Source organism: Euwallacea fornicatus, chromosome 6, assembly GCF_040115645.1.
Source record: "Euwallacea fornicatus isolate EFF26 chromosome 6, ASM4011564v1, whole genome shotgun sequence".
Classification (NCBI taxonomy): Eukaryota; Metazoa; Arthropoda; class Insecta; order Coleoptera; family Curculionidae; genus Euwallacea; species Euwallacea fornicatus.
In genome coordinates this window covers 4,473,087-4,487,600 of record NC_089546.1, presented here as the reverse complement: position 1 = coordinate 4,487,600, position 14,514 = coordinate 4,473,087, and the positions used below count along the sequence as shown (strand labels likewise).

Sequence of the window (14,514 nt, the reverse complement as noted above, 5' to 3'; positions counted from 1 at the left end):
TTCTCAGAACTGGCACCTTATGATATCTATGTGGCATGTCGACTCATAAATAGGAAATAAGTCCACTGAAATGCAACATTATTTGGTGGCCGATCAAAAGATAAAATCATTCTCCGTGTTCGTTCTTCTGCAGGTGAAATATTTCCCGAGTTAAACATCAAACACTTTATGGTTCTAGCAAGGCCACATGATTTTCAAAAATCAAAAGGACTTGTAAATCCAAAAACACCAGAAAAGTAGATTTCTTTATACAAAAGATTAAAGAGCACAAATGAGTATCACCAGACAATATGATGACGTTTGTGCCAGTTGGTGGGAGAGGTAGAGGCATGAAGCTTAACGAACTTATGGACTACAATGAGCTAAAGCAACTTTTTTTTATTTGCAATTTTGACCAAGTTTACCAGTAATCAGCAAACTCAACGTTTGATTTTTCCCATGCTGTTACACGAAGCGCTAAAATAGACCTGAAAGTTAAAAAAACCTATGCTAAGTTCGAAATCGGCTCCTCGAATGAATCATCCAGAAGTATCCGCCGTTGATATATGGTCAGAACAATTAGTATCGTGTCACCGTTACGATAGTCGATATGGGTCATAGAATATCGCTATTACGAGTGGTAGAAATTATTTTGTTGGTGGTCAAAAAAAAAAAAAAGATAAATTGGAGTAAATAACAACTCAAGTTCTGCTCTTTCCATAAAGCCATCAAGTTGAACTATTTGTCTTCAGGACAACAGAATCTAAATTTAAAATGAACGTTAATGTTTAACCGCTAATAATTATTTCATCGCAATAAATTACTAATCCTTTGCATGTAGATAAGTATCAAATCCAAACCAACCTAATCCATTATTCTAATAACAAACATCGCGAACCCCATTACACAATGAAAAATATGCTCATAAGAAGCAAAATCTACAATAAAACATGGGCTAGTTGCATTGGAGCGCGGAAATATCCTATCAGGAAAACGCCTATTAGATAGCCTAGATATATGGTCAATTGTGTCCCCAAAACCGAATATCCATTATGGTCACTCCAATAATCATATCAAATCGTCATTGACGACGTCCATATTGCTGACGATGGTATCGCGTGTCCAGCTCCTGGACGTAGCCTAGCAACCTGTCTATTGCTACGACGTCGTCCGCTACTAATGCTTAAATTTTTAATAGCCCACACCGTCCATCATTTATTCACCGGTGCCGATGATTATTGGTTCTTTAGTGGGACGGAGAAACTTGCTTACTGGAATTATTGGGCCTACTATAACAAGAACAAAAAAGGGATCGGTTCCAAAAAAAAAGTCACTGCGAATGGTGTAGAACAGCTTTTTCGACAATATGATGAATGTGAGTTTAGATAAGCGAAAACATCGACAGCGTTAAGTTTTAGTGATGTTTTCTTGACAATATGACGAAGGAGAAAAAAATATTAAGGAGGTAGACCTGCCAGAGGTAGATGTGAATTAATAGTAGATAAACCTACATAGTGACATTAAGAAAAAAGTAATTGTAGCATATATTATATATTTTGCCGGTTCCTAACTGTTCATTCAACTTTTCTCCTCCTCTGGTCAAGAAAAAGTATTTTTGGTCGATTTTCTGTGTTGGAAAGTAGGCCCTGAAATAGATGTTCTAAAAGGACGTTGGATTATTGGTTTTTTTTTTCATTCCGATTCCGTTTCCTACGTAAAATGCTCGTGTGCTTTAATATAGCCCTAATATCGCTCTAAAGTCTCGCACGCAATTTCATACTTAAGCAGTCCGCTTAGGCGATTCGGTTTCCCTACAACATCCCGTCGGGTTTTATTTCGTCCATTATAAACAATATCAATTTTTAATGTCACCACGAATATAGGTCAAATCTGTTTGTTTTAAGGTATTTCGAGAGCCCAGAGTTTCGGCTTTAATTTCCTTTTCTTGTGAGAATCGTGGCTGCATCCGCAATAGCAGAAACCGTTTCATCAGGCACGGGAAGAAAATAATGAAGTTTTAGTTGCTGAATATTTCAAATAGTCGTTTTCTCAGTCTTAACATTTGCTGCGGTTGTCGGAAGATACTATCATTATGAATGTTGATCCACCTGTTAATTTCTATATTTCATCAATAACCTTAACGCCAATAAATATACCTCAAACCATTTCGAAAGTTAATTTTCTGAAACACTTATTCACTTATAAATGTGTCCCCAGGCTCCTTCAGAGAGACGTAACGAAGCATCATGTCTTATTCCATGAAATTAACCTATGTAGGAAGTTTTGCACAAAATTGTTATTTTTTTATAGCATGTATCAACTATCTCTCTACCACTTGCATTTACCAACAATTGGACCAGTTGGATGGACGGTTATCCACTTCCATTACAATTCTTAGTGGCAAATTCTCCTTTTATGGCATTGTTCATTTAACTCCATAATCCAAAGTACTTATAAGTTTAATTCTCCGAGATACGCACCACACTAATTTGTGCCTTCCAAAGGCACGTGGATAGTAGCCATGATTACACCAAAGATTTCTTAATGACAACGACTTGACTGAAAAACTTTTACTTATGTCTTTGCAATAATCTCAGCAGATATTCATAAATGAAAACTTAATAAAGATTCTGATCACTATACATACGTACTCAGTGTTCAATTTCTCCCGCGAATTCTGCATAGTAGTAGCTGCATAGCTGGGTACAGAATTCATTTAAAAACGCTGCTATGCAACATTTGTAAATAAGTTTTTTATTATACTCCTTGAGACATGTACTATGCTTAATGTGATTGTACCTTTTCCCTGTAAGCATGCAGTAAACTGGCTTTACTGCACGCTTTTACGAACTGAAACTGGTACTTTACCACACGAGTGTAGTCAAATGTTTTACTCTACTTAATCAAAATGGCATATGTAAAACATTTTGTCACATATTTATCTATAAAAAATTTACTGCACGCTCATATTTAATCGATCTTACTTAAAAGATAACAAAGTTGAAATATATGCATATGCTCGTAGGAATGCAGGGTGTCTGGTGATTCGACGGCCATAGGCTAGGGGTGAGTCCCTTAATAAATTTCAAGTCGAAAATGTCTAAATAATTTGTATTCGGAAACGGTTCGTTTTCAAGATACAGAGAATTAAATTACTTATTTTCTTTAAATATATTCTTTAATGCTATTTCAAAAACGGTTTTACATATGCGCATAAAATGTAGAACACGCTATGGTAGAATTAATGCGCATGTTTTGGAGAAATCAGAACGTTTCAACTTATACCTAGACACATTTTTAATGAAAAAATAGTACGCACGGTAAAAAAACAGTCAAGGTTTGAGACTACTCACAATTATACCTTTTTTATCTAGAATGTTAAAGACGGTTTCACCTGGTGTGCCCTATTATCTGCAAACCCCACAGCACTAACTTGTTTGCCACGTCTGAAAACCTCCGAATACCAAATTTCAGTACTATAGGTCAAAAGATTGTGAAGATATTAAAGGAAATAAATAATAAAAGTTAAACTTTAACACCCTGTATCTTTGTTAATATTAACTTTCGGAATACAACACTCGCGCTGAATATTAACATATTAATGGTAGAAATTTGCAGTTTCTCTGACTTACTACTTTTGGGACACGATGTATAAACATTAATCATGACCTTTATTAAATACCGTCCCTTACAGTCGTACTTTTCATATTTATTATGAACCTAACAAAAATCAAAGGTGGACGAAGACAAGCGAATATTTTTTGCTAAAAATTAACTTACATCTTCCACAATTGCAGATTATAACTTAAAGTATACATAGTACATACTTTAACAACACAGGTACAACATTATTATTTATTTTAGCCTCCAAACAATATACAAGGTGTTGTATTGCCGGACCGACCATAGCAAAACCTATGTAAATTTCAATACCATCTAATAATATTTTCCCTGTTCGTTTAACGGCAAAATTGTGTTTGATTTTTTCAAAAGTCCTTTTATAAGAGATTTGCCTGTAAAATATAAAAAATGTTCTTCGCACCATTTGCGAGATATTAAAAAAAATCTAAAATCTGCAAATTTATAATGTTGCCCTGATATTTTCCTCAATTAAACCATCAGTAACGGTCACTTTATTATCTCTCACTTTATTTATCTATTGACATTATGTAAATGAGTATTATAAAGATGATACAATCTTTATTAGTTCTTTTTAAAAACTGCCGTACACAGTAGTAAAGAAAATAAGTATAATTAAATGGTACTACATAGGAAACAGTTGGGATTATTTCACCCCAAAATTACTGAGTATTTCCTGCTCCAATTAATATGATTAAAATTGTTTTAAAACAAGCAAAAAATTGAAGCGTTACTAAATTTTATACTTAAAATGACAATGTTCTGGATGGGAGAACATTTCAAGTAGTTTATTATTGGATCAGATAGGACCTGACATAGTCATTACAAGATAATTTTGAAGTGAATATTTAATAACTAATAAGAATAATAAGATATTCTTAGCTACCATCTTTCATTATTATTACTATTTAGAAGACGAAGAATTTTCGTTCCATAATATTCGCACAGCTTCTTTGTCTAGCATATTATTCTTATGGAACAGACGTTCTTGATTTACATGAAAACTATTAGAGATATTATTAGAGATAGTGCCCAGCTTTCCTATGATAAGGTTATTTCTCTGATTATCCTTACAAAGGTAGTTGTAGATGAGTAGTTGTTTATTTAGAATAAGAAATATCTAAATAAAAATAACTTTTCCTTTTATTAAATAGATCCTGAAAAATATGTTAAGTGCCCGATCTTTAATGAATTCAAGCCGTAATATAAATTGTTTGTTAAGTGTAAAAATAAAAGGTGCTAAGGAGAACCAATGCAAAATGTAAGAGACATGCAAAATAACGCCAAGCACTATCAGTAGCGTGGCTTAGTAAAAAGAAAAATGCGTGTGTTCAGGTATCAAAATAAGGGTATATTTTTTAGTGAAAGAGCTACATTTATATTTCCATATCTCTCTAACAAAAAGATATAAAGAGATATAAGAATAAAGAGCAACTTTACTTTTCTCCTTTTATAATATTTATAAGTAATTATCGCGTTTTGAACACTACTCTGGACCAATTAACTTAATTTTAATTTTGTTAAGCTTCATGTTTCATACCAAAATAAAATTGACATGAACAACACCTGTCTGTTTATTGGCGCAAGAAACACGGTGTTACAAAGTTCACTTAATAAGATCGACCAAATTGGTAATCATTTGTGATAAAACATGTCCCAAATCCTTGCACTAGTAAAGTCGTCTTTATAAACACATAACAAGTTTGCCCCAAGTATTAACTTGACATATTCAAGTATTGAAACAGTTTTATAACGCCTTGTAAAAGGTAACCCTGAACCACCGTTCTTGGCAGGTTAATAATCGCACCAGAATGAACGCAAGGTTAGAGAATGAAAAAAACGATCAAACCAATTTTTTTTGGTCTAAAGGTGTTTTTTTTTTGTATTTTAATAAATCAATACAATTTCACATATCTTACAGCAATTCTTTAAAATTAATTAATACTCACGAATTTTACAAGACACAAGGAAAATATTGTCATTGAAAAAAGTAAGATAGGTACTATAAACCTGGTTTTTAAGCTTAGTGCATTGGTTCTACAAAATCTTTGTAATATACTAGGGATTTTTGCAAATTGGCCATTTTTAATTCTTCCTTTCAATTACATTTTTTTTTAACCAAAGTAGTGACTCAGAAGTTCTGTCTATAAAAACCAATGACATACTCAGATATCTTGTAACATTATTAGTATTTAAGTGTTTAAATGAAATAAGATCTTTTTTTTAGCATGACACATTTCTTCTCTCCTTTCGTTGATTGAAGTAAATTTATTTATCCAAAAAACTTATCAGCAATTTTTCAAAAATTCAGAGTAATAACTTGTAATCTTTACAGTCTAAAGACTTCACTGCATTATCTATGAGAAACTGTTTGATTATTAACTTATTAACTTATATAATATTCAAAATGCAACAAATAAGTGAAAATAGCTAATTTTTAAAAATCCCTCATATATACACACATATTTAAAAAACAAATGAATATAACTTCTCTTTGAATCAAAACACAAACCTCAAGCTAGTAATATTGAACTTACTTTTTTTCAACCTATTAATACTTTCCCTATATTCTGTAAAAATTTTGTAGATTAGACATGTCTCGGGTAAATTTGATTGTGACCAAACTAAAATCAGACTGTGAACTCAAAGACAATATGAATGGCCTTTAATGATGTACACAGTCATTAACATGTTAAAGTGGTTAACTCTGCATATAAACAATAACCCAAGAATATGTAAAAATATTTTTAATGAAATCATAATATTAGTAATGCTTCATAAAGGGAAATCCTTTACTAAAACAATAAAAATAAGAGCTCTAATCTAAAGCACAAACCCCTTATAAACCACAACCAATTGCATGCAAATAAACATTCACCATAGGACTGGGCTAGATATATATTGATTCCAACAACCACCAGTTAAATGTCCATCAAATTGATGAGCTTCTCTACTTCCTATGTAATAATTGATAGATTTTCCCCATGAGGAATTTTATTGTGGTAAATGGCTGTCTCCCAGCAACGTGGGCCTGAATTACTTGAATTAAAAAACGTAGCTTTGAGGTGTAGTAATGAAAATGCACTATGGTTGATACCCACAGCGTGAGGTACACGTTTTGAGGTTAGAATCATTAAATGAGTTCTTTGTTCCAAACGTTGTTTAATACCATTAAAATGATACCTTCTTTTTCGGTTTTAAATAGTAGGGAACGCGTTGTTATTATTTAAATGTAGCACTTTTCAGGAAAATGCCAAAAAAATCTGAATAATGTATACTAATATTTTGTATCGTTTTAAGCCACATTGGGGCTAAATGTCAGGTTTGGTGGCCCTATAAAAATGGTAAACTTACCTTGATATGTGCAGCTATAAGAAAAAAACAGAGAAACACATAGGAAAGCACAACAAAATATAGAAAATCTGATTTTCTGATAATGGCGTCAGATTCCGAATCCCGGCTTGGTTGTTGATAAAAAATGTCAAATCAAAAATGTATAGCAGCCAGTGTCGCCAGGTCACTTTTATAAAGTGTAATATACCAAATCCCCAAATCGTAATAAATTCTATTTATAACGAAAACATTAGTCATAAACACACGACACTATAGCTGCTTTATACATTATGTTTTTTACTTTAAAATATGTTTATTAATTAAACAAAGAGTATGTAAGAGACATTGGCACACGCTAAAAAATGGTAAAAATTAAAAGAAATTAGAAGTAAATTAAAAAAATGTGAAAATAGAAGGAAGGAAAATCTGAAAAATAAACCAAAAAACAATAACATATTTAGTAATAGTGTTACTAAGAAACAAAAATGACTTAGTTGAAAATGTATCAGATTTCATAGAATTGTGACGGTCTGGCAACGTTGACAGTAGTAGAGCGCATCTGCAAAATTTAACAATTTTTTAAATGCTCATGGCGACATCTGTTAGCTGGAGTTTAAGCAACTATCATAATTTAAAATGCCAATTTAAATAAAATAAAAGGATATTTAAACGGTACATAATTTTGACATTATTTTTATTAAGTTAGAATAATATTATTCGTTTCCAATAATATTGTGTCCAAAAATAATGATCACTATTAGTTATTATTATTATAAATATCTTTTTTGTAACGACATCTGATGGTAATAGCGAAAATGATAAAAATCGTAAAAGAAATCTTTTTTGATTATTGAAATAAACACGTCATGACCACGTTACATATTGATTTTAAATTAAAATAAAAGTTTTGTCCCAAGAGTAATATTCTCTGCAAAACTTAACATCATGCGTAAAGAATACTTCTAAATTCAACTTAAAGCTGGTTTCATTTTTGTACATTAATTTATGAGACAGGTATAATCTCGACAGAGTTCAAAGAAATATGGTTAATTAGTTGTTAATATAAAATAAATGCAATGGCACTAAATGATTGACACATACATTATAAATAATAGAATTTCTGTTCGCTCAGACGGAAGAGTGTGCTAAGTTCAGATCACGCATCATTCTTATTTAATATAGGAAGAATTAACTAATATTTCAGTTCCATGGAAGAAAATATAATTAATGTAAAGTTTTAGACTTGCGTTAAAGTTCAGGAATCGCCGTTCTGGCATTCTACCGGCGATTTTCTGATGAACGTTAAATAAAAATACAAGAATGGAAGAAAATATCAAACAAATGTCAAACTTGTTAGTTCGTAAATAAAAGACTTTCGGAACCTCACAACGTAAAAATTTGTCGCTCAGTACGCAGTGCAAAATTTGTATTTGAGTTTCCACCTTCTGTAACCCATTTGGTTTTGCCGTAAAAACTTAGTTTAGTTTTTTCTTTTTCAAAGTAATAAAACTTGTAAATACAGCATTCAGCATTCGTTGAAATGGAAAATCAGGAAAAAGAACGCTATTTAAACTGTACAGACGAATATATAAAATCTCTAGACTCCTGTGAAGTCTTAAAGAAAATTCTGTTGATTTTTCAGAATAAACTCAAACAAGGTAATAACAAACACACAGATCTGAAAATTCACAAAGGGGGAAAAAGCTCTGTACTGTATTTTATAAAGGTTAAATTATTCGTAAATTGTTCAACTATTATATCGTGATAGAACCACTTGTACTGGTGTAATATTTGAAAGTTTTTCGAATTATATGCACAACAAATTTAATTTGTTATTCTTAGTAAACTTTATGCAAAGTGCAGGATTATAAGATTACATCCAACTGGTTAAATATAAAAGTTAGAACGAAAAGTTTCCTTCACCATTATATCAAGAAATTATTCCCATATGAAAATCTCATTCAACAATCTTAATCCTTATTGAAACTTGATGTCGAAGGTTGTTGTAATGGATGGAAAGTCTAACACAGTCTTATCTGTTCTATTAATTTAAATTCAAATCAATATTATGTCCGACAACAAAAATTGTCCGAGCTGGACGCGTAATTTAAAGAAGTGGAATTGGTATTCTGCCCCTATAATACCTATTACTCAGTGAAAATAGCTACTTCTAGAGAGTCGAGTTATTTTTTCTATCAAGCAGTCTATTTTAATTAATAATCGATCACCCATGAATTGAAACTTAATTTTCCTTTCTTAACGTAATAATCTCATTCTTATTGTAGTTTTAAACACTGCTGACAAATTAAAGGCAGATGAAATCAAGAACAGGCTATATCTTACAACTGTTGAACACAAGAAAAATGACATTGAGAAGCTACTTGAGAAAAAAAAGCAAATTTACGAAGTATGCATGCTTACACTTCCACCATATTGAATTATAATTTTAAAACAAAAAAAACTACTTGTAGATACTTATTGAAAGAGATAAGAAAGTCCATCAAGAGCTCTCCCATGCACGACTTGTATATCCACTGCAACAGTTACAGATGTCCAATTTTCTAATGAACGAAATAGGCAAGCTAAACATTAAAGTTGAAGGTAAAACCAAAAATAATATAATACTTATTGTTGTGTATACTTAACTTAAATTTACAAATTCAGACCCACAAAATAAAACTGAAAATTTAACCATCAAGGAGGAAACATTAATTAAAAAGCAGCAGACTCTTGAGGCTTTAATTGCAGAAAATCAGACTATAATAGATGAATTCATTAGAGAACATTTAGAATACTAAGTATATATGAGTTAACAACACTGTCTTTATTACACTTATTATTTTTGTTTCAAAAATATAAAATTCTATCAAATTCTTAATAAAGTTAACAGGAGATTCTAAAAATGGAGAGCATCCAATGATTTCTTAATCTCAGCTTCCAACACCTGTTGTTCACTGATTAATTCTTGGGTTTCTTTCTTAATAAACCAGGTCACATCGGATATTTTCTTTTTTAACAGTCCCCTGGAAACAAAAAAATTATAACTGTAGAAGTAAACAAATGATATAGAACAACATACAGAATTCCTTACCAATTATTAAATTTGGGGCAATTTTGCTGATTTGTTTGTTCTTTAAACTGTTGCTCAAAAACAGAGATAATGTTCTCATTCTTCAGCCAACTTTTTTTCAGAGTGCCATCGAAATGTTCAACTTCTGGCATAGAAAAGATTGTTTGAGCACTAGAAAAATATGATAATACATTTAAAAGCTGGAAGGCTCAGATGTAGACAATAGTAGTTTGAAAAACCTAAATGAGCCAAGTGTTAAAATAAGTATTTTCCGGGACTAAGAAAAACCTGTTTATGTTCCAAATTAAGAAACTGTAAGGAAAAACAGAAATATAATTCTAAAATTTATTGATGTTTAAAGAACAATGCACGTCTAAGTTTTATTAAATCAAAATTTCGAAAATAGTATTCTTGACACTTCGCACGTTGGAAATGAGGTAAATTGAGCGCCAATTGTTAACAAAGAGAACTAAGTATTATTAGATTGTGAATATTATGTAATGCAGCATATTGCGAAAAATTTCCTTCTTTGCTGTTGAAGTAAGCATATTCAGTAATAACCCTTCAAACAAAGGAGATCACGTTATTTTTAGATATTCTATTGTTCCAAACATAGATTTTCATCCATTCTTCCAACTCACTAAATATAGTTGTCACCTGGATTTTATTTATCAACTGGGCTCCATGTGACCTTTGGGATATTAAATTGTAACGTTTTTATAAGAGTGAAACATATACTTCAAAGTTCAAAAAGTGCCCGGTCATGTCCCAGATTTTGTAGGGTTTTAAAAACGAAGCCGCATTAAGACCCTTTTTAACATCTTCCACCACTTGAGCTTTTGCAATTTTCTACTTTTTCTCTATTAATGAGAAATCTCTGTCCGCTGCAGCAAAACTATGGTGTACCCGAAGAAATTAACGTTCGATAATTATTGCAGCAGTCCACGGAAACCTGATACGTGTAGAGGAAAATCATTATTCTATTCTTGATTTGTCTACAGCAGTTATCGCTCCAGATAATAAAGTGATGCTTCTGTTAGGCCGGAATTATTGAGTTCTGAACAGATCCCTGATCTTTGTGACATGCATACATTACGCCGTCATTAATGTCACATGCATATGTGCTAAGGTTACAGTAAGAAATTGCGGCCTTTTTTTCTTACTACCAGTCAGATATAAAGATCCGCTCAACCTGACATCACGCGATTTCTTCTTAAAAGAAAGTCCGTTACTGGAAGGGATTTGAAAAGCTTTAGCCGTGTTAATTTCGTCTATGTTAAATCCAAAGAACTCGAGTGAACGAACGAAACAACCGTACAATTAGCGATAGATTCAAATAGCTCTTTTAGAAATTTCCTGTAACATGGATCCTACAACGTGGAGATATCACTTGGGTCATTTTTCGTTTGACACATGTTATAACAGAAGAGCATCAGGCACCTAGCTCTAGTGCTATGCACTGTCGTTGATTTAATGACTGTTTAGATATAGAAAACGTGATTTTGAAAATATTGAACTTTCCTCATTTAGCTTTTCCAAGCTTCAACTGTATTTAATTTATTACAGATAAATTTATATATTCTGGCAAATCAGAATTAGCAAGATAATGACACATTAAAAAAATAACACACATTTAAAAGATTGAAAGATACATATTTCAGATTTTCATATTAACTTACGCCAATATGATATAAAAAACCGAAATTTGTAGTTGAAATTTCTAAAAAATTCTATATATTTTTAAATGTTTAAGAATTGCCAGAATTAATAAATGTGTATAGAAATGAGGGTAAAAATAATTATCATTTATTTCCAAGTTAAGAGACTGAAGAAGGCGAAAACGCCGTCAGGCCGGGACACGTGCAATATGAATTCAATATTACATATTGGCATATATCACAGCCTAACTGCAATTCAGCTTTCGGACCAACACAAACTGCTAGTAACCAAAATAATTATTTTATTTGAGTATAAAATGTCCATCAAAAAATTTCTGTACTTCAATGAAGAAAGGACGTGGAGGTTTCGGTAAACAAAGGTATAAATACGAAAAAAATGTAAAAAAGTGTTTAATTAAACAAGGATTTAGATTTTCACAAATTGAGTAAATAATGGTCTACCATAAAAAAATTTAGGGTGGAAAAAAAGGAACTGACCTATCTTAAACTAATTTGAACAATATTTACAAACTTTAAATAAAACAGCGGAATAGTCTTATATTCAAAAATGGAATAATTGCATTAATGATAATTATAAGGTCGTTTTAAATAAAATTACAATAAAATTATAACAAACTTATTACCTACAAGAAACAGAACATACATGGAAGACATTGGTGCATTTCTATGAGCTTTAAATATTAGTTGCCTAGGACATGGTTTAGGACAAACGTAATTTTGAGTTTTTCCATTAATGCTTGTGATTGTTTCAAAATGCTAGGTGATTTAATTTTATATATGTAGACATGAAAATTTGTAATGTATCAGTTATACTCTAAAAATTGAAATAAAAAGTAAGAACAAAGAATACTGAATATCCTGCGATACTATGGGAAAAATGATCAAAATTCAACAGCTTTTTTTAAAGTGATTTGATGAGTATTGAATAAAATTTATTTTAATATTGTTTTAACATACAAAGTATTTTATGTATAAAAAATACATAGAAAGGTATGTATTAAAACTTAGATTGTTCCAACTCTTACCTTTATTTATAGAATCGAGACATAATAATTTAAAACATTAGACAAGCCAGATAATATTTGAGTAATTACTTTGTGCACCACAGTTATAAATAAAAGATGTCCCAGATCTTTTCATTTATTAAAATAATTTAAATTTTATTTAGAATAACCTTTTGCTACTTTTCTGAAACATCTCCTTCTTGTTTTAAAAATAATTTTAACAAAATAACAGATTGATAAGGAATGGAGGTCGTAACAAATTATTTTGGCATTATTAAGTTAAAAGATATTTTACCAACAGAAATAAATTTATGGCACTTCTTCCTTTCAACCGATAAAAATATGTTTAAGAAAAGAGCAAACCTATGACCCAACTCTACAAATTCAACACTTAAATTTTAGTTATCCTGACCCATAAGGTTAATACATACCATATATCAACGCAAGCGTTATTAATACGAATTATACTTTGTACTACTTCTAAAGAAAGTTCTGATTTCTCCAGAGCCATTGCAGGTAAAAAACTCAAATTCTACCAAAACCTGGGATAGTTAATAAAATAACTGACACAAACGTTATTCGAAAAATAAAGCAGAATTTTTCTAAGAACTCCGTTTTTAGTATATTTTCATTGTTTCAAAATAATATTGAAAATTTAAATTAAAACGAAAACCACAATACAACCGGTAGTTTTTTTTTAAGTTTGACAAGATGACAAGAGAGAAGACAAGTGATTGAATGTCAAATTTCAAATAAAAGATAGATAGAAGGCCTTTTTGATGTTCTGATTGTTCTGGTAGTGTAGTAAGTGTAATTAACTATTTTATGTGCTCTTATGTAAATTTTGTAGATAATATTAAATTGGGAAAAAATATATACAATACTAAAGAGGAAATGTAGTACCTGGGAGTTTCGTTAGACAGAGACATGTAATTCGGGGGAAACACGCGTAAGACTGAGAAGGAAGGCTAAGGAGGAAAGGAAAAGAAGAAAATAAAGCAGTAGGGAACTACTACCTCTTCTCTCTCCTCAAGTAATGTTTACTAGTGGTCCCTGGAAGGCCTAGGGTGAAGAGGGAAGGTTTTTTTAGTGGGTAGGCATCCCAATCGGGGATTATCGCGCACAGATACAGAGTAATTCCTACAACTCAATATACCTTTTTAGAAAAGGAAAACTAATTCCAAATTTAGCAAAAAATTTTAAAAATTTACGCAAAAATCTTATTTATTAACATCTAGAAAAAAAGTGATGTAATGAAACTCTGCTAAAACATTACATCTATTGAATTTCAAGGCTGATATAAGTTGCTTTTTACTTCAAATAATATAAAAGATGAAGTTCCCAAGCTAGCTGCCGAAGACAGTGAAACAGAATATATAAACAGTTTAAATGGGAAAAAATACGAACCGACTAACTCCACTTCCTACCATGTTTTCGTTTAATAAAAAGTTCAAAGAACTTTCAATTTAATTTATTTAGTCAAAAATGTTTTAACCAGTTGTTTTTTAATTTGACCTATAATTTTAATCGGACTTCTAGAAACATCTGATTTTTTATAGGGATACTAAATGTGTACTAAACTAAGATAGAATTGTCTACATATATACTAATGAAGATACTTTCAATTATTTAATTAATTACCTAAAAGTATTGTTTTTGGACTTGGGGCGTTTTCCTAGTCCACCTATGAAATAATTTTTATACTGAAGACCTTTTTGGTGATGCTTTTAATGTTTTTGACTGCTTTTTTTCCACTGAGTTGCTTACAGCGCTTTAATGGCATTTTTACATTTTTGGGTCTGTTGTTGAT

General features: G+C 31.1%; 3 protein-coding genes across 3 annotated transcripts in view; 1 reads left to right on the top strand and 2 right to left on the bottom strand.

Annotated features, from left to right (window-relative positions):
• Positions 1-7,129, bottom strand: part of HnRNP-K (Heterogeneous nuclear ribonucleoprotein K) — a 105,371-nt gene extending 98,242 nt beyond the window's left edge. Inside the window, exon 1 of the mRNA XM_066283127.1 lies at positions 6,973-7,129. The gene's annotated coding sequence lies outside the window, so the exon portion shown is untranslated. The remainder of the gene's footprint in view (positions 1-6,972) is intronic.
• A 1,213-nt stretch (positions 7,130-8,342) lies between these two features.
• On the top strand, positions 8,343-9,791 carry LOC136339741 (uncharacterized). Its single transcript, XM_066283187.1, has 4 exons — positions 8,343-8,609; positions 9,237-9,358; positions 9,423-9,552; positions 9,616-9,791. Exons 1-4 carry the CDS (start codon positions 8,492-8,494, stop codon positions 9,747-9,749), a joined length of 504 nt encoding a protein of 167 aa, XP_066139284.1. The 5' UTR covers positions 8,343-8,491; the 3' UTR covers positions 9,750-9,791.
• Positions 9,677-13,421, bottom strand: LOC136339742 (uncharacterized). The gene is made up of 3 exons (XM_066283188.1): positions 13,136-13,421; positions 10,043-10,192; positions 9,677-9,974 (listed from the first exon to the last, which is right to left on the bottom strand). The coding sequence occupies exons 1-3, from the start codon at positions 13,213-13,215 to the stop codon at positions 9,848-9,850; spliced, it is 357 nt and encodes a 118-aa protein (XP_066139285.1). The 5' UTR covers positions 13,216-13,421; the 3' UTR covers positions 9,677-9,847.
• Between the last annotated feature and the right edge of the window lie 1,093 nt (positions 13,422-14,514).